A 26,195-nucleotide genomic window follows, 5' to 3' on the forward strand; every position below is an offset into this window, starting at 1 on the left:
GTTGACAACAACACTAATGGAAGACGCTAAGAGTGTGGGCGTTTATGTGTTATATAAAAAGATATATTCCAACTTACCTACCCACATACATACATATGTATGTACATATGTATGTTCGTACACACATAGAAACCTATTTAATTACCGTGTGTCTATAGCCAAAGTCCAATGTTACCCACCGCCCCCGACGTCCTGCTTAGGCGAAATGTTCTTTATTCTGCAGTCACGTCCACGTCCTTGCCCCGCCTCTTAGTCGACTACCACAGAATGGCGCGTAATGGACATCCCTGCCGCCCCCAAACATTGCCCCCAAATTCTGGGACTGCATCCATCGTTTCATTCACTTTTCGTTGTTTCTCTCGGACGCCGCTTGGGGCACGTTCGCCGATTCGGTTATTTCCACTCAGTTGACGTTGGTTCCTTGTCTGGTGTGGTTCACTTTCTGTGTTGGCGTGTCTTTCCGAGCGTGTGAGATGTGAATAAAATAAAAAAAGAAAGAACAACAACGACAACGGCAAAGAAATAAAACAATTTAGAACTAGGTAAATGCTACTACAAGAGAAATACAGAGAGAGGGAGAGAGACAGAGAGAGAAAGAGAGAGAGCCAATGTGAACAAATGTATTAAATAATGGGTTACATCAAACAAAATACTTGAGATTGAATGAGATAATAACCCAATTCAAGAAACTGCATAGAACAAATTGTATGTTAAGAAAATTTAAGCAAAAACAATTTGTTTATAGATTGTATTTCCGTTTTGAAAGTACGTACATACATATGTATGTACATATGTTACACATTTATTTAACAAATGTTTACATTGAGAAGGATCCATTCAAAGTTGCCTTAAAAAATATACACACATTTACAACTGACTGTCATCCGTACGACGTAAAAGACGTTCAATGTACATTGTATGTATGTATGTATGTATGTACATACATACATATGTGTGTATCCCTACTCTATATATGTACATATGTATGTATGTACATACGTGAAATTGAATAATGAAATTCTTCAATCAACAAATTGTCTGTGTTTAAGATTTTTCAGCACGCAAAAAATCCATCATGACAAATTACAAATATTCGATCATTTAAAATAATTATAATAAATAATTTTTATTAGTAATTAATATTTTATGACAAATAACAGTATATACAAATGCACAGATGTCAAGGTTATCAATATAATTTTTAATAATTCAGTCCAAAAAGTAACATGAGACGATTTAGGCGAATTTCGAAGTGAATTCAATATATATCTATGTATGTATTTTAAAATGTGTTTAAAATTCAAAAGATAAAACAAATATTTTAATCTTCGCCCCAAGCGGCGACTAGGAATAAGCTAGCTATAATAAAATACTTATTATTTTACCCCGCAACTCTGGGATAAAAGGTTATGTTAAAATTGCCAGAATGTAGACAAGTAACGGGCAAAAGGAAGCTTTGCTGACACCAGCATCAACTGTCTAATATTTAAAGGATTGCATTTAAATATAAAACACTAACATTCAGTTAAATATTAATTAATTTAAATGGGAGAAATCATAGAACGGATTCGGCTTCTTATTGCGCTAAAATGTTAGTGTGAGAAATCAAAATATTCAAAATATGGATATACAAACATGCATATGTATGTACATATGTACATACATGCACACAAACATGCATACACTTGTATTAATTTGGTGTTATGAATTTGAAACAATTTGTAGTTGTTTCACTTGGTGCATGGTAAACCAAAGTCGTTGCGACGACTCATTTCAATATGCAGTGCGGCTTTTAGTGAACAAACATGTAATTGCAAAATTAAGTAAAAAATTAATATTTATAACAAATTGGTTTCGAGCAATATCCAAAATCTGTTTTGACCAGCATGAAAATGCAAATGAATTATTTGGCTATTAGCCAACTGCAATTAAATTAGTCGACTCATTCAAATGCAAGTCGTAGTATGTATGTACATATGTATGTACATCTGTATGTATTTGAAGAACTTTCGAGAACATTCAGTTTTAGTAAAAGCTACCGTAAGTCGCCACCAATTGTAATTAGTTATTGGTGGTCAAAAATGAATCTTTGAATTTTTTTGCATTTTAGGCTGCACAATTAGGCTGCGATTCTGTAACATACATATGTATGTACATAAATACATACATATGTACATACATACATACATATGTATGTAGATTCTAATGCATATTTACATGAATTTTTTTTGCTTTTATTTACAGTTCATCGCGAAAATGGAAATGCTAAACATAATAATGAACGATTCCAGTGCAACAGAACGTATGAAAAATTAAAAAAAATTACAACAAAGTATTCCCTGTAAAAACTATAAGGTCTTTTGAAATAACCGTTTTTGCATTTGCTACGTCATCGCCGTCATCGTTCGTATTTATCACCGTCATCAAAGCAAAAAAAAAAGAGTGAGCGACAAGAGAACAAGCACAAGAGTTAAATTGAACAAAAGAGAGCGCGCGAGCGCAGATTTGCCGCTGGTCACACGCCCATCTCTTGATTAAAATCAACTCCCACAAGGCCAAAGTCCTTTAGGATCTCTTATGGCAAATAATATCAATAATTTGCATATTAAATATAACATATTAATTAGCTAATTAATCAGGCAAGTTAATTGCAACAAAAGAGTTGCGCAGAAGAGAGCCGCAACCGAAAGAGCATAAGAGAGAGAGAGAGAGAGAGAGAGAGAGTGTGTGTGTGAGAGAGGAAGGGTGAGGGTGAAATCGACACAGAGATAGAGCACAACGAAGAGAGTTTCGTTTTGGGGGAGACTTTTGGAGCAGACTTTGTGGATGCCGCTGCTGGATTTCAATTAGAAATTGCTTCTCTTACGTGACACAACGACCGGAAAGTTTTCGGAAATTTGTATTTGTGTTTACAACTGTATTAGTCGGGTGTAGGTGTGCGTGTGAAGCGCGTTTGTATGAGAAGAAGTTGGTGTCTGTTTTTCTTTCGTTTGCCTTTTTGTTGCCCATTCGTCGTTGCATTTTGCTAATACACACATTCATATGTACAAAAGTCAGCCGATTTGTCCCAGTGTTTGAGTGGGTTAAGCCAAATATTTTGCTACTATAACAAACGCACACGCGAAATATCGATTTTTGCGTTTTTTAAACGTCGTTGACCTCGAAGACAAGTACGAAACACTACCACGTTTTACCACCACCACTCAGTTTCTCATATCAAACAAATCCACAAAAAAAAAAACGCTGTTCAAAAACATTCATCGAGAAATCAAAGAAAACTGTAAACGAAACAAAGAAATAAAGCTAAAGTCTATTCTAATTTGGGGCAAATTTAATCGAGATTGAGCCGCGTTTTACATAATTTATATAATTGCTCAAGTGCTGAGCCAAATACAACCAACAACAACGACAACGACAACAACGGCGCCCGCGGAAAAACTCCGAAGACGAAGAAAGAGAAGGAGAAGGAGATACCGTCTCGTATCCACACATTTTCTGAAGCAGCCGTAGGCTAGCGGTAAAGAGCAAGAGTACCAAAGAGATAACCACTGCGAGAGAGAGAGAGTGTGAGATTGCTAAGAAGAAATAGACAGGGAGAGAGTGCCAGCGAAAGAAAGTGCATCTTCGTCAAGTGCATTCGTTGAACCAAAAAGCAAAAGAGTGCGAGACAGACTGACGAAAGGAAAGAAAGAGAGAGCTTCTGTGTGCAAGTTAGTGACGAGGCCGATCGCAGGATAACGTCACCCCACCCATCCACCCATCGTTGCATACAAAAGCTCGTCAGGTGCATTGAGGTGCTCTCATTCACGTCTGAAGCGTTGACATATACGTTTACATATAGTAAAATATCAACCCGCCGAAGAGAAGCGGCAGCGCATCCAGTTAGTTCAACTAGAAGTGTGTTCACTACATCTTCGAATCAATCACCTAATAAATAATTGTCCAGCTCCAGCTACAGCTCCAGCACCAATCGTTGCAACACTCCATTTGCAGCAGAAGGCGCGGCATTAAGGAATTCCTCTGGAACCGGCACTATAATTCATTCACAACGTATTCGCTAGGAGTTCTACGACTGCTTGGTTTGAGCTGTTATAATTTAGATAGCGAAAATGTGCAGAGATCGCGATATGAGTTTGTCATAGATCAGCGCAATCGTCGGTATAAGGTCAAGAAAAAAATTAAACTAAAATTCAACTAAGGCATCTTGGAATCGGGGATAACTCCAGAGTTTGGATGTGGGGCCAAATCAAAAACACAAAACAACAACGAGCCAACGGACCAAACCAAACCAACATCAACTCAAAAATCCAAGAATCCAAAAAATAAATTACCAAGACATACCAAAGTTAACATCATAAGAAGCCTCTAGAGAAAAAGAATTATAACAAAAATAGTACCAAAATACGAAAACCAACAACAACATCTGTATACGGCCGCGAGTGTGTCTGTGTGTTAAAGTTATTAGCGGAAATGTGACTATCTACCATATCCCACGCATTATCCAGGATCGGGATTTGTCACCGATAAGTGCGAGTAAGAAGCAGCAAGTGTAAAAAAAGCAAAAACCTCCAAGGGTTTAAGTTGGAAGTATTTCGTCTAATAATTATTCCAAATCTTCGAAAAACGCGAACAGAAAACGTCGTGCAACTGGCGAACGTACGTGGAAATAACAAAACCAGCAAAATTGAAGACTTTGCAAGAAATCTGTGGAAGTCCGTCAAGGCTTGCATTGTAAGTACCAATTCAACTAATACTACTGGTATATATACATATAAGTAAATATTGGTTAATGATTTGACACTTTTAGAGCTCACACATTGTAGTAGGTCAAGTCAAAATTATGCGTCAATAGCACAAAAAACCAGTTTTCAGTTGATTTCAGTTTTTTGTCGTGGACTTAGGATTGCCACAGAAACATCCTTAATACCCATTACCAATTGTATTAATACTCTTGATTTACACAATTCTGAAACGAATAACTCTTCCATATTTTGATATTTCAATTAGACTTAAATCACAGAGGCAAGCAAATTGAAAAAAACTACAAAGTGATTAACACCCAAAGGTAGTAAAAAGGCGTCGTCTCTATGTATATCGTTAGTAGGTTGTGGGAAGGGGGGCAAGAGTTTTCAGCGTAATCTGATTCGAAAGAGTCTTGTATGTATTGCATATTTTCAGACGCCTGGCACAAAAGTCCAAGCAACTTCGCGAGAAGGGAAACTAAATACGAGATGACAACTGTAATTGAACGAGATTGAAAATGGAGGTTATTATTTACTTTGTAACTGGATTTTTCGTGAGAAAGTAAAAGAACTGACTTTTGCTCAAAGTTACCTAAATTTTGGCCTTTTGCCGACATTGATATACATACCTTTTGGCCACCTTTCTAGATAGAGGGTAAAAACATTAAATGGGTTTTGTCTATGACAAACAATTGTCTCTTATCTTGTTAACGTTGCACGTTTGTCACTGATTTTTATTGTTCGAATTTAATCGATATTTGTTTTTTCTTTTTTCTGTTGCTGCCTCTGTAGCTTTGTTTATTGTTTATACCAACACAATTGTTTATACCAATGAGACTCAAGTAGGGCCTCTGCGTTGAGTCCAGTGGAAAATTTTATCAACGTTTCCGTTGAAAACCCAATGGAAATATGCCATTATGATGATGATAGTTTAATCCATTAACTCTAAGAGAGGGCACAGAGGCGAGTAGATTAGTGATCAAAGTTACGATGTGGGAGACATTCAAACTGTTGCCTAGACACGATAGAATGATATAATAATCTTCAATCAATTGTCAAACTAAAATTCTTTTTAGACATGCCAACATCAAAATCATTTTCCTACAATTTTTCTGGGCTGTTGACCTAAAAAATTAGCTAACAATTATGGCAAACATTTGTTGTTTATGTATGTACATAACTTTGGTTGCCTGGTAATCGTTGCATTCCATTTGTTTATTCAAGACTTTTGTCAGGACTAGAAACATATGTCTACATATCTCTACGTTTGGTCTGTTTTGCTCGCTTTCTAATTAAGAACTCAAACAAAATGATTAGCAGGCAAATGAATTTCAACCAAATGCGAATAGATTGGTTTATTTTTAGAGCATCTAAAAATCTTTTGCGTTTGTCTAGTGTTATTTTTAGAACTGATTAAATTTGCTCAACTCATTTTGGCCTATTTGGCGTGGCTAGAAAACCATTTCTTTCAATTTCACTATAAAAGTATAAATTTTTATAATGTATTATAGTATGTTTTACACTCCGTCTTTTCCAATGATATCCAAATTGAAAAGTCCTTGGAAATTTCGGCCAAGTTCCTTTGGTGTTCCTAGAGAAAAAGAAAAGTTTTTTGAGGATTCTTAGTACAGGGTGTATGTATGTAGATGTGCATTAATATAGATTGTCGTCATGACAGTGGCAAGTCATGTGGCCACAATCATCCCATTCATGTCTCTATGTATCTCTTGAGTGGCACGTGATGGTATCATTTCGTACCCGTTCAAATGCAACCCAATACAAACACACACACACACACACACACACATACAGAGACAAAAGAAATAATTTAAAATTTTGATATTAAATTAAAACAAAACCTGTTCACAAATGGAATGGAATGTATATATGTAGGTACATATGTATGTATGGACATCTTTTAACTATACGAATGTGAAGATCATAAATTATGCCAATTCTCCAGTTGTCGTCGTCGCGGTCGCCGCCTGTCACAGCCAAAGTTCACAAAACTGGAAAAAGAAAATTTTATAAGTTTGTTGTTGTTGTTTTTGTTTCCCTTCATTTTTTTCGTTCTTTTTTTATATAACTAAAGTGCCGGTCATGCAGCATCATCAATTGAACTTGATTGTTTTTAACCAAAGCTAGTAAAATAACAAAAAGAAACAAAAAACAACAACAACAAAAACGGAGAATTGTCAATTAACTGATACACTCTAAGTGATCAATGAATTGCAGGCGGGTGAATTACGTCACACAGTAGTAAAAAAAATTAAATATTCGATGGAACTATTGTACTTTAGTCTGGTTGAATAAAACTATTCCCGATATAGACATATGTACATATGTATATATATATATTTCGATCGTTTTTACTCTGACGCTACTATTAGATATAATAGAGTATCTTAATGTCGGCTCTCCCATTCTCTTGTAGGCATTTTCTTACTTTTTTTTGCATACATTTGTTCGTTTTGCTTCATTAAAATTTTGTGGGTTTCGCATTTGCATTTCAATTTTGTTTTCTGCTGACTGGACGAGAGACGTGGACAGAGGGGACTGATGGGAGGGGTCTGGTAATATTCCATTGACATTTCCAACTCGAAACTCGTTAGGATATCGCCTCGAACTCTTTCGCAATGTTATTTCTGCTTAAGGTTCTACAATTGGATACCAGCACGTGACTAACATTAGTTAGTCATTTGTTTAGTCGATAGTCTTTGCCAGCGTGATTGATGAGAATAATTAGTGAAATTGAATTACCAAATAGGAAACTATAAGAATAGAAATTTGAGTAGACATTCTGCCATTCGACACTTGAAAAAAAAAATGTTTGAAAAATTATTTTCATCTTATCAATCGATTTCTATGCCTTAATTATTAAATTTTTTCTTTTTATCTAATCTTTCGAGTGATTAATTGTCGTTCAGTTATTTATATAGTCGATTCTGAATAAAATATTTACCCATTGACAGACAAAATACAAAAAAAAAAAAAAACCCAAACCATTCACCAACTTAAAAAATAATTTTTAAACTCATAACATGAAATTTATATCTTTATTAACTTTTTCCCTTGAGTTATTCTAAACATCTAAGAGCTGACTCTTATTGCTTCGATTATTATCTGTCCGATATTTACTAACTAATAACTAGTAATTGACTAAATAGTTGTTAATATGAAAGGAGAAAAGCGTATTTTTCTTTCAATGTGTCGGTAATTAAGGTGTTTAAACAGACGAACAGGCGAATGGACGGACGAAGATGGACAGCTAGATCGAGTTAATTATATATCAAAATTTTTACTTTTCGTAGTTTCCAATCTATAAATTTTATTTTATATTTTGTAAATTTTACAAGAATATATTCTCTAACAGCTGTTATTATTATTATTTTAGGTTTTTATCATTCGGTGCTGTTGTCATAATAAAACATAAACGCAATAAATATTTTTATATACATAAGTACTTGGAAAACCAAATTACAGATGTGAAATTTGTTAAATGGAAACTTCAACTTATTTTCTTTTTGACAACATAACGAAGCTCTAGGAAAAAGGATTGCAATTATTTGTCTCCATTACATTGGAAAGTAAAGCTAGAAAGTAAACTACTTGCATTTAGATTCAATTACCGAGTTTTAACAGTGCAGCATTAGCAATTCGATAGAATGATTGTAAGAAGGTTGTAAGAGGCATAGATAGAGAAAAGTCTACAGCCTTGTTTTGTCGTAAGCAAGTTAATAATACTAATTTAAGCAAGTGCCCAAGAAGAAGCCACTACTACAAGACTAACAACAAGTCTCTTGTGAGTATGAGAAATTTTGTGTGTGTTTTTTTTATTTCCATCTGCACCAGTTTGGCGCCGGATAAAGCCAGTCTAAGGCGGTGCTAGCCAGTCTGCCTTGTTATTCTCCAAGTTACCAGGTAAACCCTCTTATCAAAAAAGGAGAAAAATAGCAAAGACGAATTTTGAATACCCTGCCAAAGTTTTGTTTCTTTAAAGTGTTTTCAAAATTGCTTGGTAAGGGATTTATTTTCGTTTTACCCTTCAAAATATGCCGCAATTCCGCTAAATATGCAGATCTCTTGATCTATATATTTTCTATATCGTCTCCATAAAGGCAAAAGTTTCCCTCAAGTACCTGACCCAAAGGGGCGAGACACATTAGATTGTAAGGGTATAGAAATAAAGTAGGTACACACACACTGTAGTGAAAATGACTTTTGAATATTTGCTCAGCGTTTTAATTCACAGACACAGCCGAAAATGCTGCAACCTCTCGTTTCGCACGGATTTGTTAAAACGCGCAAATCGCACATCGCGTATACGCCGATTAATCCATTTTTAGCATCGTTATGCGAGGAGAGCAAATCATTCATTGTTGTGGGTGAGCCAAGTGAATTTGACTTTGTTTTTTGGTGCCCCTGTGAGTTGAAAGCGGTAAACAATTTGGTTTAAGCGCGTGTCTCAACGTTGTGTGTGGAGGGTGCTCTGTTGTTGACCTTTCACCTGGGCCACCACCCACTCAAAGCACCTTCAAGTGGCCCTTTATAAATACCAGCTTTCGATTTCAATCTGGCCATTAAAATTCTGTAGTAGGTATCGGCAATAAACTTGTATAAATAGCCAAATGACGAAATTTTCTTATCTATGATATCAAATGTTTTTCGCATGAATATTAGTAACTTGTTCCAGTTGAAAAGTTTACACACTTTTCCCTTAGATACTGACAATGATTAAAATTATTTTAGAGGGTTTAGATGGTTTTGTTTTTTGTTTTATTGGTTCTATGTAATGAATAGGTCCCTATATTAACTTGGCAGATGGTTGGTTGATTCATTTCACTTATTTTTTTTCCCAGAGTTCGTATATTCTTGGAAACACTTTTATTGCATAAACAATTGATAAAAGAAAACAAAAACAATGACATCGCCACGAAAACCCAAACAAAAACAAAAATCAACAACTCTTGAGTTCTATTTATGTGTGCAATGCCAAATGACGAATCCTCATCATCATCATGAGATGATAATAATTATGATAACAGCCGTTTAGACAGATGTGTGTAATAAGTAGTTGGTTTTGATTGCGGGTTTTCAGGAAGTCAAAGGCACATATCAGCTGTTGGTAACTTTAAATTGCTTTTAATGTCTCATCGTGAGGATGACTTTCAATTGCACAGCCTATTACTATGCTTTGGCATAGTCGATTGAAAACTTTACAGAAATCCATTATATCGTACTTAAGTGGATGAACTATGTATATACATACATATTCTATTTACATACATACGTTATTGGCAAGCCAATTTGATTAATTTGATATGGGAGAAGATATCTTAGGGGAATACAATGATCATTTTTTGTACTCTTTAATCTTTTTTGTTTATAATAATTGTAAATTGACATGTTCTATAGATATGAAGCTCCTGTTACATGGATCATGTAGAGTTTACCAAGAACTTCAGAAACGATTGTGTTTTTCTTGGTATCGGTAATTGGAGTTTTCAAGCATCTGCAATGCGAACTGTCAGTTACTCTTGAAAGAGTCTTTTTTTAAAATTGATGAAGCGTTGCTGATAAAAGCTGCCCAAATTGTTTGATAAAGTCAAAACTTTAACCATTATATTACTTTTACATTAACTTGTGTTTTTCTTTCAACTGTTGTTTATTATTGATTTCATTTTTCGGCTGCTTTGACTTTGATTAGAAATGAACTGAGCAATTCATTAAAAGAGATCACTCAATGTGTGTATTTTGTATTTAGTATTATTTTGGAATGCAATCAATTTCGCCCTATCAGCAACCGAAAAGCCCCGTCAAATAGTAAAAATACCCTTTTTCCGTTGCAAGAGTGTAATTGATTTGATATGTCTTAAAGGCCTTCTTTGGTCAATTAGCTCCACGCGTTCTCAAAGTCCATTTCTGTCCTAGTCCTGGGGGCTTAACTGAGGGCTTGGGTCTAGCTGGCTATGATCACGTTGCCCGAGTTGTCGTCTGTCGTCGCTGTCCGTCCAATTGACGTCAGTCAGAAGCGCGTGGGCTTTTAATTTGTGTATGTATCTTCATTTTTTTTGTTTTTTTTTTTTTTCATTATACCCTTGCAGAGGGTATTATAAAATTGGTCAGATGTTTGTAACGCACAGAAGGAGACGTTTCCGACCCCATAAAGTATATATATTCTTGATCAGCATGAGAAGCTAAGTCGATATAGCCATGTCCGTCTGTCCGTCGGTGCGTACGCGTTTTACTCAGCCATCTTAAGAGCTATCGGGATGAAATTTTTTTGGGAGCTTTTTTTTACCCGGGTGAGATAAAGTATGAAAATCTTTGGGATCGGACTACTATATCATATAACTCTGGAACAAAAATTTTTGCAAAAATTGGAGTATCCCCATGAAATTTACCAATATAATAGAATTTGATATAAAATCTCAGATCTCAAAATTTGACCCTGATCGGATAAATAGAACACAAGTTACAGTCTATATAAATCGGTTCAATCGCTGCCGGCAGCTCTGCTTGCTGCCTACTACGTCACCATCTGTTAACAGAGCACATGCATACACACACAGACGCAACGCTACATAAACTGTATGTGTATGCGTGCGTTGCTTTGCTTAGGGAATGAGGGAAGAAGAAGAACAAATTGTACATAGTATGAAGAGTAAAATTGTTTTGTTTGTATATTAATGAATTGAGTTGCAGAAAAGAAATTTTGAACATGTGAAATTATTATTGTCAAGGACTGCAAGGGTATATAAACTTCGGCATAGCCGAATTTAACTTCTTTGATATTTTTTAATTGAATTTACCCTACACAGACGCCACAACAAATTTTCGAGGAAAGAGTTATTGACACAGATCCGCATAACGATCTGATCCCCGATCCTGGATCGGAATCGTTAATTGAGTTCACCTAGAAAATGTGTGCATATATTCGCCATTTTAGCTTTGCTTTCCGTTTTGTGACACTTTTGGTTGTTTTTTTTGTTTTGGTTTGCTTATTTACAAACTTGATGACATTGCACTTGAAATTTTTGTCGTTTTTAAAAATAAGTACTGTAATTTATGTATGTATATACGAATTTCTGACTGTGTTTACATGTATGTATGGATGTATCTGCATCTGTTTTTGTTTGTTGAGGAAGTGCCGTTGTTATTGCCAATTCAGTGTCGTCTCTAAAATTTCGATTTCATTCGATTTGCTGTCATCGAAAGGTGCATATCAAGTATTCGCCCGATTGCCTCTGCTCCAATCACACAAGTCTCAAACGCGTGTTTTGTTTTTTACGAAAGATAAACAAGTGCATAAATTAATACACTTAATTAATATGACCATAAAAAGTCGAAATGTGACTGAAATCGACACAAATTAGCGGGATTTATTTTTAAAGTCCCTTGCAAACGGCGAAGCAAAAAAAAAAAAAACCGAGACCGACAAACCACGTTAGCATTTGGACTAGCGTCTGCACAAGAGGGCAAAAGGGGTTGATGGCAATTATCTGTCTCGACAAACACCCCCAATTAAAACACCCCAACCTAACCGACCTCCTCCACCATCCTCCCAACCGAATGTTTACCCAAGCTTTCACACCTTTTTGCTCTCTTTTACTCACGATCGATCAACAGGCGGCTCATTGCGCAGGCGCTCTCCATCTCTTTTCCCCTTTCTTTCTTGCTCACTGGCTACCGTTTTGGCCTCTCTCTTTTCTCGCTCGCCACCTTCTCTCGGCCAAGATTTTCGCATATAATTCCCGAGGTCGCTTTTGAAGTGACTTTAATAGTAAATCGGTGTGCCAAAGGAAAGCAACGTTCTCCGGTTCTCTTTCTCAACGGATTTTTATCGACGCCGCGCGGTTCGCCAATAGGCAAAACCAAAATAAATACTATATTGAAATTTGTTTTCAAAAATGTGAAATGTGCCTTACGGTACATTTTACAGCAAATCAATCTTAATTTTTAAGTTAATGACTTGATATAAAGTTTGAAATTGAAATTGTGATTGCAAGTTCCCAGTTTGAAATAACATTTTGTGATAGATTCTCTCTGAGCTTTGTAAATTTGTGATATTTTTTTGTTTTCGTATTATTCCTAAGACTGACTTTAATAGAAATTCAAGATGACACCAAGAATTATAACATATTTTCTGGTATGATTTGTTTTTTTACATATATTTTTTATAATATAATTTGTTGACATATATTTAGAATTAAAGAATTACATAAGAAGGTGAAATAAATAGTTTGCAAATTATTATTGAAAATGAATTTAACTAATCTAAATTAATTACAATACAAATACAAATATTGACAAATGATAAAAATAAAAACAAAATGTTTTTAAGCAATATTATATACCCAATTGAACAAATGTGAAGAATTATATAAGATGACGAAATATTTACTATAAATTGATTGAGGAACAAAAAAAAAAAGTAATTTCAATAATTCTTAAAAGTAAAAGATTTTCAATTTCGTTTAAGAGGTATTTGTAACCCGTTAGCTAGACTATGTTTCATAGGTCATAGAATCCGCTTAAATCGATTCGATCCCCTCGTTCTGACATGCCACATGACTGGCATTTCTGTCGATGATTCACATTGTGTCAATTAGTAACAACAAGTACTTTATATACTATGTACACGGGGAGTTGTATTTATTAACCCATTTAATTATTGACCAAAATGTCATTCGGACAATTTGTATTCACTAATTACCTTTATTTAGGTCGCCTTTTGAGTTTGTCACGCCAACTGACTTAATTTATATGTGTTTACCCCTCTTGTCTACTTGCAGTGCGGCATGCGCCATCCCACAACCCTCAACGAAGATGACTTAAGTCGTCTCACCGGTTCATCATCGTCGACAGCCTCATGTGGCAGTGCAGCCCCATCAGCGTCCTCCTCCACATCATCTTCGTCATCATCATCGCCATCTTCTAACCTAACGCAACAGCAGCATCAGCACCAGCACCAGGAAGATGCAGTGCTCAAATCAAGCCCAGAGAAGGCTGCTGCCGAAGAGAAAAATAGACAATTAAATAGTTCCCAGTCGCGCTTCAACTCCACATATTTACCCGAAATCATAAATCCACTTGAATGGCAAAAGTCACGCAAACGCAAGGAGCGTCTGGACAGCAGCTCTGCCTTCAGTCAGGATCGGAAATTGCAGCGCAGCAACAGCGAGGAGCTGCTCACTGAGGAGCAGCAAAATCCAAATCAGAATCCTCCATGCTGTCAACCTCAAAAGTCAGAAGTCATTCGTCGTGTCTCGTCGGAGGATTTCAAGCGAACCGCTAGCTATGCCACCTATTGCCAAGAGTTTGAGACAGACACCTTGTCGGAAAAGAAGACGCAGGGGCAGGAAAACAACTCGTCCCTGGCCAACAATGGCAATTCCAACCCGCCGGAGCCTAGTGCAGACCAAGATCGTTCACGCAATGAGGCAAGTCCGGCCCGACAGCAACGGGAAGCCAGTGACGATAGCGAGTGCGAGCACGAGAGGCGCCGGAGCAGTGAACGTTTCTGCAAGAGTCGTCAGCCGCCAGTGCGAAAGTCTGGAATGGCCAAGAAGTCGACTAGCGCCGGCAAGTACATGCCATTTAGGCGGGATGAGCAGACGGCTTATAAATATGATTTGTCCGCCTTAAAGTACGAACGCCGCGGATTCATTAGTAGCAAAAAGCAACAGCCCCAGCAGTGGGACACGACCTCATCCTCAGATCACAATGACAACAACCTGATTGACTTTCATCAGCAGCAGCAGCAACAACAACAACAGCAGCAGCAGCAGACCAAACGTAGTTCCAGCATATCGCCGACACCCACAACAAGCTCCTCGGCTGGTAGTGATGACAGCACTCCAACTTCCGCCACTCCGGCACCAATCAGGGCAAAGCCTCCTCAGCGTCAGCAACAGAATCTAAATCTCACCTCAGCCCAAGAGTCGCTTCCCTGGGAGCGTGGAGACGAACCCGCCCCCATTTTGAGCCGTCGCTACGCCCACTCCCGACCCCATGTGGGTGGCAATATTGACGCCGCCGCTAAATTAGCCAAAGCGATGCCCTACTATCCCCAGCAAATGCCCAAACAGGCGACCAGCTCTCTGCAGCTACTTGGAGAGGATATGGACTGCCTAGAGCCTATGGATGCTGTGCGGGCATTTAGCTCGCTGGAAAATATGCGGACCCGCGATGTCATGCAACAGGTTCTCCCCGCCATGATGGTGGCAGCCTTCCAAACTCCAGACGAGCGCCTTAAGGTCATCAATCGCCGGGTGACTGCCCTAAAGAAGAAACTCGTCCAACTCGAGGAGTCTCTGGAGCAGCGTCTGGGCTATCGACCCTCCCAAGCGGAGCGTCTGAACGACAAGTACATGAAAAATGCCCTGGCCGAATTAAGCAAATTGCGTAAGGAACGTCACGAGCTGAAGACTGATCCCATTGCGAAACTGGGCCTCAAAGTAGTCGGTGGAGGCGTCGCAGCTAATCAGAATGTCTCCAAAGTTAAGCTAGAGCGGATGAAGGCCACACTGGCTGAAATTGAACAGGTAAGCTTTGCGTCACGAGACCCCTCAAAAGTCATTAAATAAATCTACGACTATATAAATATAATCGACAAGAAATTAGCAAGTATCACAGACGTCAGAGGGACTTTGTCAGAGAAGCTATCTTTGGCTTTGCCAGAGTTTATATGCATACATTTTATAATGATCAAAACTCTCACAATAACTTTCAGTCTCTTTCGATTTTGCCACGCCCTATGCCATTTTTCCTTTTCAACCCCTAGGATGAGCCCCTTGCCAGTCATTTTGATTTAAATTGGAGTACAAGAGTAAATGGCAAACTTAAGAAAAAACGATCGATCAACTTGGATCTATTCGATTTGGCTTCTTATGTATACACTTTATGGGATCAGAAACGTCACCTCCTTCAGAATCACTGAAAGATTTAAAAATGATTTCACTTTTTGTGCTCCTTACCCCTAAAAATTCGCCAAAAATACAATTTAATTTAAAAATAAATTCCTTTCATCTTAAAATGAAATTGCAAAACGAAATCGAGTCCAATAGATTAAATGCTCTTCCACGACACTTGAACCAATATAGGCACGTATTACTTGAACGAACTATGTATACCCTTGCAAGTTAATCGTTTTTAGACTGTAATCAACAAGATGGAAAAGCCATAGACTAAAAAATCGAGTTTCCGCCTTAAACTTCTATATTTGTCAAATGTTCCGATTTATATCAAATTTGGCATTTTCTAAGAATGTGTATCTGTCTGTTGGAAAGTAAAAAATGATTTTCATCTATGGCTGGTATATGGCGTAATGATTCCAATAGACTGAACATGATATGGATGTAATTATATCACACCTTCTTATGCTAAATTTATAGGCTGAGGTTGCGGATTGAATTCTACTTGTTATTTCATTACTTAAAAGGCTACAAATCATCTTCAAGACAATGAGTTCATTAATATTGACTTTTTGACTATATTGTATAAGTATTTCATTGTATGTATATCTGCAAATATTTGCCATTTGGACAGGCCTCCATTCCCCTACTCTACATATGGCCATATACGTCTTAGGAAAAACATATTTGTGTCTCGAAATTTTCTGAATATCTGCCAAAAAAGACAAAAACACGCGCGAAATTGTTTTCTAAGCAGCAGCCATACAAGTGTCATATACTTTATATATGTTTGTACATACATACATACATAGTGATACACAGATACATTATACTAGATATCCATATATTATATGTATATTATTTGCTTTTCTGTTGTTTACATTAACGATTTCTATTTTGAGGGTAATTTCTTCGTTTCGCATTTTCTTGCCCCAACTGAGTCTGAGTGCTCTGTCTGTTTGTCTGTCTGGATGTCTATGTGTCTTGTCAGTGGCCGTGGCCATAAACCAAAATCAAATAATGAACTAATGCATGTCGCTGATTAATAGACTTGTTTACCAATTTGCCACTACGATGGGGTGATACTTGGTTGAGATTGTCATATGTCTTCCGAGTCCTTATATCTTTTGGGAGGGGGGTTTTATTTTGTGGCTTCTTAATTATCGACTCCATTGTCATGTGATTCTGTTAATAACCGAATTTGATTTCGTTTTTTGTTTTTCAGAATCTCAATGAGAAACGCGTGGCCAGCCAACGTTCAGAGGTGCTGGAGGAATTGTCACCAGATCAGTTAGTACAGGAGAAGACTGCTGTCCAACATGGCCTCTTGTATTTCGAGAGCCTGTATGGCCATCCCATTACCAAAGACGAGCGGGATGCTGCCCGTTCTTTATACGATCGGTATCGCCAGCTCAAGCGTCTGGTTTCGCGTACTGTCATGTTTGGAGCCGGACCCGGAGCCCCCGAATTGCCAACCATTTTGGAACATGAGGCTATGGTTTTTGAAGCCACATCCACACCACTCCAGTATTCATCTAACAACAGCACCGAGACTACCAACTCGCCGAGCGACTCCATGGCGCCAAATACCATAACTCAGAATGCTTCCTCCGATGAATCGACAACTACAACCACAAATACAGCTCCGGAGCCGGTGGAGGCCAACGAGAATATTGCTGCCCTCAGCCTCGACCAGCTGTGGGAGCAGTTGGAGCGTGTGCGTGACGAGAAGACTCTGCTCAAGGCCACAATTCGCGAATACGAGTCCCTGTTCGAGGAGCAAAACGGCAGAAAGATGCTCAAGCAGGATCGTAAATCCCTGGAAACGGAAACCTACGATCAGTACAAGGAAAAGAAGGCCAAGGTGCGTCTACTGCAGGCGCTAATCAAAAAGCATATTGGTCATTAACATAAATCCATTTTAATTATTGACAGTGATCGCAAAAAACAAAGCTAGTTCACACTCATGCTAATTATTTATTTCATACAGACAGAACTTGAACAAAAACAAAAAAAAAAAAAAAAAAACAAAACTAAACTTTAAAAAGAAGAAAACAAAATAAAATATATACAAGTAGTTTTTAGATTTACATTTACCATATATTCTATATAAATGATACATTTTATGAATATTGTTGATTCCTTATTGTTTTTTTAAAAAACACCCTCTATTGAATAATATAAAAAATAAATTTAAAAAACAAAACTAAATTGATTACCCAACTCCGTTTGTTTTCATCTTCACATTCACATCAGACTTCCACAAGGAATTGAGAAAACTCCAAAAGAGTTTTAGAACATGGTCGGCGGACATCTCTCCTCCAATTTCCAATGAAAACAAACGGAGGGGGGCTCGATCCTTGATGTCTCCCCCCAACCTTCATACATATATATGACTGAATTCGCTTTCAAATTTCATGCGAAGAGTGTTTAATTATTAGTTTCCATCCAATCAAATATGAATTATAAAATTTATAAATGTTGTCTATGCATTCGTAGTGATGAATTTTTTCAACGATATCGATATGAATACTAGTCTTTAGATCTATAGTCCTAGTCCTTTATACCCAACATGTTTATCCAGGTGTGCTTTCCAATCAAAAACAAAAAAATCAAATGTTTCAGTGTAAACTACACACCTAAACAGAAAAAACGAACACTTTTCTACGGCAATATAAATGGAAACTAGAAATTTTGGGGATTATGAAGAAAAAGGTCTAGGAAATGAGCTCGAGAAATTAATTTTTTTGATTTCGATCGGATCTCCCTTACGTCGTGTTGTAGGACAAAGCAATTGGGTTTATTGAACGTGTGTATGTATATCCCGTGCATAACAATACAAATATACATATATTTACAAATAACATACATATGTATTGTGTATTTAATGAACATACATATATATATATATATATATATAAATCTATTTACATGTAAACAAAACTGAATGATGAATTCAACATTTACAAAAAATATTCTTATATGTATTACACAGAGAGAAGAAACGGCCCAATGAATGAAATGGGCCAATAAATGATTTTGTAGAATTACACAAAACAAGAAAAACAAAAATAACCGTTTCAAAAACCAAAAATAAAAAAGCTAAAATATCAGAGAGCTAAATGTCTATACATAAATATGCAAATAAAACATATATCACGTTATACTGAATAGCAAAAGCGATTTGCCTTTTAATTTTATTTTAACAACCATAATTAATGAATCATATAATTCCTTAGCTATAGCAAGATCGTCTAGCCAGCGCAATCAAGTGGAATGACTTATATATAGCTTTCCGACTGTACGATAGACTTTGAGGCAAACGACAGCAAACACATCCATCAGAGCATCTGAAAAGTCAATAAAACTTTAGTTAATTTTCTGAATCATTTAAAAAATCGTCATTATTGAATTATTTTTCTCAGATTGTTTTATCATCAATTATTCTTATGACAGGGATAACTGTTTAAAGGTTTGTTCATCATTATTATTTCGGAGGTACTTTCTCGTTTGACCAACTTACCTATTTAAGAAACAAACATCGGATTTACTCGTTCCATCTGAAAATTCATACATATACATTATTGAGTTAGTCGAGCGTCAAAGTTAAAATCCATTACTACTATTTAGAAATTTAGTTCATCAGAATGTTTTAACCAATCGACATAATTTATCCGACTGGGGCGGTTATTAAGCATCATGGTATTTAATGGATTTCAGAAATAATATATTTAAAAACTCACCTCAATTATCACATTTGTTTATGCCAAGCGGATATGTTCATATAGCCAACTCCAAGCAGACGGGGGAGCCTAAAAAAAAATAAAAACTGAGGTTAGAACTCTACTGAACACTTTTACAAATGATTTTATTCTAAAAACTTGTGTCAGTTTATTTTATCATCAATTATTCTTATGACAGGGATAACTGTTTGGCTTTAAAAGTGTGTTCATCATTTAGATTTCTCCTTTAATTTCTAAACTATTCAAAGAAATCAACTCACCTTAGGAAGGCTACTCCGCCGATATGTCTGCGCCTTAAGCAACTGTCATCTTTAATTAGCTGGCGTTTCTACAAGAATATAAATATCTCGTCAATTTTCAATGGATACGTAAGGGACAACATTTTCAACATTTTGTTTTCTTAGTCAGTCGTTAGAAAAAATCAACACAAAATTCAGTTATATGCTTGTCTTTCAATTTGTTCATCAGAAAGAAAAAGCCACGTGTTCGCAATTTATTTATATATTTGGTACACACCTTTTACATTATTTTTCAAACTTTTCGTTCCATTTCCACGGTTAGAAAGTTCTGCAGGAAAAATTGCATTTGTTAATAATAAATTCGTACAGAAGATGCAAAAGTTCATATTGCTTATTAATCAGTCGTTAGAAAAAATCAACAATAAACTTCAGTTATATGCTTGTCTTTCAATTTGTTCATCAAAATAAACAGTTAGCTAAGAATGAAAATCATTACTTACTTTTTTCATTTTATTTGAAGTATCACAAAACGCCACACTTCTGCAATAGAACAAGGAAAATTTAAATATAGTAAAACTGGTATACATACATTGGTTTTGATTACACAAATATACATATGTACATAAAATAAATTATAATAATCAGTTTATAAAACCAATCGACAAGGTTCTTCCGACTGGGGCGGTATAAATAAAACATCATATCAAAAAAAAAAAAAAACAGAAACACGCTACTAGAATTTTCAACATAACTAACCTTACTCTTCAATTTTACAAGAAACCACGTGCACGTGGCTGGGGCTAGAAAGTCATTCAGCATTCCAATTTTTACTCATTTCTGCATCTTGGACAAAGTTCCGCATTATGTTTACCGTTTTCATCTGAAAAAAGAAGCAATTTATTAAATCACATTCAATTTGTTCATTTCTAACTAAAGTGTCCATTTTTATAAAATCAGTATTGGAAACCAATCAACACGTGTCTTCAGACTGGGGCGGTATTAAAAAAACATCATTTAGAAAACTTAAGCACATAATCTGCTTTTTAATAGTTATTTTTTTATTAGCAATTATTTAATGAACACTTACTTTTAAATTAAGGGCGAGAGAGAAACGTCCGTCCTCGTCTGGTAAAAAAGCGGAAAGAAAAAATGAAAATTGAAACCATCGATAATAGAAACCATCGATTTTAAAAACCATCGATAATAGAAAACATCGATTGTGAAAAATAGTACCAACTTGACGGCGAAAGCGATTGGGACTATCGATATATCGGTTTTACTGTTTTATGGCGCCAAGAAAAGTTTTTTAAAATTAATATTATTATTTAATAAATAGCTTGTAGTTGGTAATTCCTCGGAGAAACAAATGGAGAAGTTTATGTAAGTGTTTTGTTGTTTTAACCTCCCAATCTGTCAAATCTGTTGGTGGTAAGGAAACTACATCCAGTTCTTTTGTCTTTTGTTTTACATTGAATATTTATTAATTTTGTTTTGACATACAGTAAATAAAAAGAGCTTAGTTTAATGATTAAATTTAATGATAAACGTTGCTTTTTTAAGAAATACAATTGGTACAAATTATAGTATGTCTGTTTATTTGTATGTATAATTATGCTTAACTTATAGATAATATAATATTGCATCTTATTTTAGGAAACTTATAAATGTATGTATATAAAAAATGCTTTGTTTGTTGTCTTTTTCATTCATAAAGAGAATCTTAAATTTGATTTATGGGGTATTCCAAAATGGAAATTGTCGAAAACTTTGGTCAATTTCTTTCTTTACAGTGGGACTGGGTGCAACTATTCTTGCGGCGAACTTTTCTTCTTTTGTAAAGATAAATGCTGCAGCAGATGTGGAGTATCGTCCGCATGAAGAAATAACAGAGAGTCCCTGGCAGATTTGGTGGCGCAAAATGTCTCATTAATTAGCAATCTGTTTTAAATGTTGTAAATAAATGAAATCGATGCAAGTTTCATGCCTTATTTTACCTCGTTTATCTATTTTCCAGAAAGAATTATCCTCCATTGTCTCTTGTCAGCAAAAATAGGAAAGATCTGAAATTTGTTAGAATAAATACAAGAGAAAACTTATCAAAATGTAAAATCTTCTTCTTTCTTACAAAAAATTTGACAAAATTGCTAAAATTTCAAGAATTATTCAACTGAGATGGGAAAAAGTGTGGAAATTGAACTTCCAATTGAGATGGGAGGAATTTCGATTTACTAAAATTGATTTAGGGGTAAAATCGAAATTCAAATAAAAGGGAGATAAAAGTCGGGCTTTTTGAAATTGATGAACTATGAAATAAAAGGAAAATAAGAATAAAAACTCAATAACCAAGAAAATGGCAAGCTTAAGATTTAATGTTTCTCCTTCAGAAATTGCTGTTCTGAGAAGAATTCCGTATGCGAAAATTGAGGAAGGACTTCAGGAATTTCAGCAGTATTCTGAAATTCAAGGAAAATGTGGAGGAAAGGATACTGGAGAATTTCAATTCGCTTTTTTTCGTTATCAAGTGATAATAAAAGAAACACAAATAGCCATGAATATTCTAGGTTAGTGAATCAGACTAAAACAAGATAACTTATTAAATATAATTGGCTAATCGTTAGATATGAAGACTCTGACTAAACCTAATATTTTTCTCTAAAAATAAACTGGTGTTTCCTGTTTTTTCGATATATGTATCAGATATATTGGAAAGGGTATTCTACGATTCGATGCAGTTGCTATGTCTCAGCTGTTGTTATGAGGAATACATACAGACAAACCATATATGTATATATGTATATGTGTATGTACACATGCTAACATACATACATACATACATACAGATGTAAGAGACAAAAAGGCATCCGTATAGTGCAAAGTCCAATATTTTACACACACCGTCTATAAGTATATAAATGACTAGAGTAGATCTACATACAGACATATGTACATATACACATAAGTTGTAAAATGCATTTTATTTAACAAAGAGAGAGCTCGAGAGTGAGAGTTGGATGATCGCATCGACAAAGGAGAGTGAAGTGCATTGCATGTATGTACAATGTACATACATAAGTATTTACATAGGCACCCTCGCTCTCTTTTGGGTACACAAAACAAAAACCATGGAAACGACTAAAGAAACATGATGTATGTATGTATGTAAGTGTATATAACACACTCTAGTGCCGTAAACATACAATGTATATAATACAAATTTGTATGTACAAATACGCCTTCGCTTATTTTTATACCATGCACCCAATAGGGTGAAATGGTATATTAAAGTCGTGAAAATGTATGTAACAGGAAAAAGGAAGCATTTCCGATCCCAATAGGTATTTGTATGTACATACATACATACATACATATATATTCTTGATCAGCACCAACAGCTCATTCGATATAGCCAAGACTAACCTTGTGTGTCAAGACTTGTTCCGTGGGTGCGCAGATTTACTAGTTAGTGTTATACATTTCTACAAACCTAACAAACTTTATTTAAATCGGTTTCCAAATATTTATATGAACGTATTTTACTAGTGCTCCATGAGGACGGAGATGGCTATAAGGCAAGCAGCATGAATTTAATAGACATTACATTTGGCCTTCGCAATGTGAATATTTTTGTCACTTGGTGCATGGTATACCAAAGTCGGCGAGTCGACTTAGTCACTTCAGTTTTCTTTCGAAACTGATAAAACTAAAAACTGCCGCCTGCCGTTCTCAGTCTGATCGCAGGCGTCGCGCAAAACGGTTCAGCTCTTGGTCGCGGGAAGTGGACAAAATACGTGCAATCCAGTCAACCAGCTTAACAAGAGGGAACAACGGCCTCCATTACTCTATTTGGGTCTCACTAATTTGATAAAATTACAGTTGCCAGTGTGAGGTAGGTCGTTGTCGATTTCTCTATGATTTTATAGAGTGTTTGTTTGTTCATTCCATTGGGTAATAGTTTGTCAAAAATCAAACTGCTTCAATGCCAATCCCGGCAATTTAACAATTTATATTAGAAGCGTGTTGCTCGAATGCCTCTCTTATCAGTTGTCTTGGGTGAACTGTTTTGAACCTGCTAAGTGGATTGCTAATTGATAATATGAATCTAGATCTTTTATTTAATAAAATAAGACGCATTTGCCTTGGACTTGCTTGTAAATTTTCATTTATTTATTTATCGATTTTGATTGTCATCTCAATTGCTTGCAAAACAGTTGTGCATTTAGAATGGTCCCAGGACTTATCAGTCTTCTAATCGTCTTATCTCTGTAAACGCTGTTATCAATTTGTTTCTACCTATCTGGTGGACAACAAACCCCTCAACAGAACCTCAAGAAAACGCCAGGGTTTTTTAAATGATGACTATTTTTAAAATCTAATGTCTGTCGCTATCCCAAAACTTTGAAAGAAAAAAAAAAACAAAACCGAAATCATGCCATACACATAAATATGTATAAATGCACAAGCCCACTAAAAAATAAATAAAAATAAGCAAAAGTTTAGCTCAAATTTAATTGTACGAAGTTTCTGTACCCTGAAAAAGTGAGGAATACAAGTTGGTAATAAAAGTTGACACTTCTCTGCGTGACAAACGACTGCATAATATAGTTAGACTCTTCTCTTCTCTTTTCGGTTTGAAGGGAATTTGTATGAAAACAAGATTGTAGACACATTTAACGAATTTTTGGCACATACAAACATACTCATAAATACATTTTTGTATTTTTAGCTTTTATCAATTTATTCGGAGGCTCGACATACACACTCCTACGGAGGCAGATCGCATCATGGAGAGCGTGAAATCATTTTTCGGCAACTCGAACAAGGAGAGCAATCTGGGCCATCAACAATCTCAGACTGGAATCAATTCTGGAATGAGTATTACAAATCGCTGGCAGCGTTGGAGCAATCATACATCCCACACAGATTCACACGGTGCTGTAAACTCGGTAATGGATAACACCAATCAATTTGCCGATAAGCGCAAGGACAGTGATAATTACTTCTATATAATGTAAGTTGGCAAGGATATCGAAAAAGGATATATTTTTTTTTTTGGGGGCGTCGCCATCTTGACAAGCAATACAAGCAAACCTCTGTTTACTTGCCGGGCCAAAACAATTTGATAACAGGTTCAATTCGATTGTCTCTTATCAATGCTCCAAAAATATGGTGAGGGAAGGGAAATAAACATTCAATGCCTGGCACAAAGAATGAGAAGGAATATATACATATGTATATGGTGGAACGAACAGTCAGTGCTTTAAGTAAACTAAATGTCAGTTAACGTTCTCTTCAAATGGCTTAGTAAACCAGTTTTCTACTTACCTTGAATCAAAAACAAAAATAAAAACAAACAAAGTAAATTTTATGCTCAATCAAAAAGCTTTGAGTGTGGGACGGGAGGGACGCTCATTGCTTACGTACATTTTGGTGGTTTCTCAAGGGGAGATGGAGGAGGAGATGCGGTGAGGAAGTGCCTCTCTAGAACCTGTTGAGGGGTTTGGTTATCCACTTCAGTTACATATTAGCCACATTTGCGTAAAGACCTCGGCCATATTTAGAATGTGTGATTTCAGCTGACTCAACTTGAGCGTAAAGTTGACTGCGAGGAGGGAATGCCCCAAAAATAATATCATTGAGATTACCCAAACTGGGCGTGGGGGTATAAAGTGCGTGATTTAATCAGCCTGCTGCCTCAGTGACAATTGAACTGGCATAAAGAGAAGCTGTAAGCACTTCGGAGAAGGCGTTCTTAAAGAATCTCAATATTAATTACTGTTTTTTTGTTGTTTTCCAGGTGGCGCGCTTGAAGATAAAGGCTGAGATTATGTCCGCGTGGCCAATAACTTTTTAAGATCTACCTACATACATTTATGCATATATATACACAAACAATCAAATACTTCTACTTTACCTTTAAAGAGTGACCTGCAGCAATCGACGTACATATTTGTGTAAAACCTGATTAGAAACATCGGAGAGTGCTCGCGCTGTGACTATATATTGCACAATCTCCCTAGAATCCGGTGTTTAGTGATATTAGTTATTTATTGACAAGTCTTTTTTATATACAACAACCACAAGAAGTAAAATACATTCATTTGATATATTTCGTAACGTTTATACAATACATCCATAAACAATTCACCAACTGTCCGATCGATTCCACTATCAATATATGGACACGATTACCTTGCTGGGCCTTGCATCGTGGCTGATCAGCATGATATTGTTTGGACCCCTTATGTTTTTTGTCTGCGTCTATCTTCCGGAAGTTCCAGTGCGATATTTAAAAAGTCTGAGGCAGCAGACCTAAAGTGTAGCATAGAATACAGTTAACTGATAACCATTATATTGATGCTCAGACACTCCAACGATCGGTGGATTATAATAAATTCAAATGATTACTACTTATATATACAAATTGAAAAACAAAACGTGTAACTATTTCTTGAATCGAAAGTGGCAATGGGAATATCGGTTTGATATTGAGATTAAAGCATCCACGATGCAAAAAGAAACTTAGTATTGACGTGAAAACTGATTAAAAGTTTGAGC

General features: G+C 36.0%; 2 protein-coding genes, 2 long non-coding RNA genes and 1 other non-coding gene across 6 annotated transcripts; 2 read left to right on the forward strand and 3 right to left on the reverse strand.

The window, feature by feature from the left end:
* The first annotated feature begins 412 nt into the window (after positions 1-412).
* On the forward strand, positions 413-18,837 carry LOC137575385 (protein FAM13A). 2 transcript variants are annotated; one of them, XM_068287943.1, is made up of 4 exons: positions 413-542; positions 2,245-4,731; positions 13,538-15,289; positions 16,884-18,837. In XM_068287943.1, exons 3-4 carry the CDS (start codon positions 13,544-13,546, stop codon positions 17,565-17,567), a joined length of 2,430 nt encoding a protein of 809 aa, XP_068144044.1. In that variant the 5' UTR covers positions 413-542; positions 2,245-4,731; positions 13,538-13,543; the 3' UTR covers positions 17,568-18,837. The 2 variants fall into 2 exon arrangements, with proteins under 2 accessions (XP_068144044.1, XP_068144043.1); XM_068287942.1 differs by lacking the exons at positions 413-542; positions 2,245-4,731 and adding an exon at positions 12,711-12,891.
* On the reverse strand, positions 18,820-20,827 carry LOC137575389 (uncharacterized). The gene is made up of 8 exons (XR_011032156.1): positions 20,728-20,827; positions 20,397-20,520; positions 20,141-20,180; positions 19,918-19,968; positions 19,662-19,729; positions 19,402-19,470; positions 19,182-19,218; positions 18,820-19,008 (listed from the first exon to the last, which is right to left on the reverse strand). It is a non-coding gene; the product is annotated as an uncharacterized lncRNA (long non-coding RNA).
* On the reverse strand, positions 19,538-19,622 carry LOC137575635 (small nucleolar RNA R38). The gene has a single exon (XR_011032210.1). It is a non-coding gene; the product is annotated as a small nucleolar RNA R38 (small nucleolar RNA).
* A 555-nt stretch (positions 20,828-21,382) lies between the features above and the next one.
* LOC137575605 (uncharacterized) lies at positions 21,383-21,835 on the reverse strand. Its single transcript, XR_011032204.1, has 3 exons — positions 21,766-21,835; positions 21,635-21,700; positions 21,383-21,578 (listed from the first exon to the last, which is right to left on the reverse strand). It is a non-coding gene; the product is annotated as an uncharacterized lncRNA (long non-coding RNA).
* Positions 21,836-25,134: 3,299 nt separating this feature from the next.
* Positions 25,135-26,051, forward strand: LOC137575553 (uncharacterized). The gene is made up of 2 exons (XM_068288139.1): positions 25,135-25,365; positions 25,435-26,051. Exon 2 carries the CDS (start codon positions 25,816-25,818, stop codon positions 25,951-25,953), a length of 138 nt encoding a protein of 45 aa, XP_068144240.1. The 5' UTR covers positions 25,135-25,365; positions 25,435-25,815; the 3' UTR covers positions 25,954-26,051.
* Positions 26,052-26,195: the final 144 nt, after the last annotated feature.

This window comes from Drosophila tropicalis, unplaced genomic scaffold (genome assembly GCF_018151085.1).
Source record: "Drosophila tropicalis isolate 14030-0801.00 unplaced genomic scaffold, ASM1815108v1 contig_573, whole genome shotgun sequence".
In the NCBI taxonomy this organism is placed as follows: Eukaryota; Metazoa; Arthropoda; class Insecta; order Diptera; family Drosophilidae; genus Drosophila; species Drosophila tropicalis.

What these genes read in the sequence shown, in the direction of transcription:
- LOC137575385 (XM_068287942.1), top strand. Translation starts at nt 12,862, where the DNA reads ATGACACCAAGAATTATAACATATTTTCTG. An exon ending in GAATTATAACATATTTTCTG is followed by an intron (nt 12,892 to 13,537) that starts GTATGATTTGTT and finishes GTCTACTTGCAG; the next exon opens with TGCGGCATGCGCCATCCCAC. An exon ending in CACTGGCTGAAATTGAACAG is followed by an intron (nt 15,290 to 16,883) that starts GTAAGCTTTGCG and finishes TTTGTTTTTCAG; the next exon opens with AATCTCAATGAGAAACGCGT.
- LOC137575553 (XM_068288139.1), top strand. Translation starts at nt 25,816, where the DNA reads ATGGACACGATTACCTTGCTGGGCCTTGCATCGTGGCTGATCAGCATG.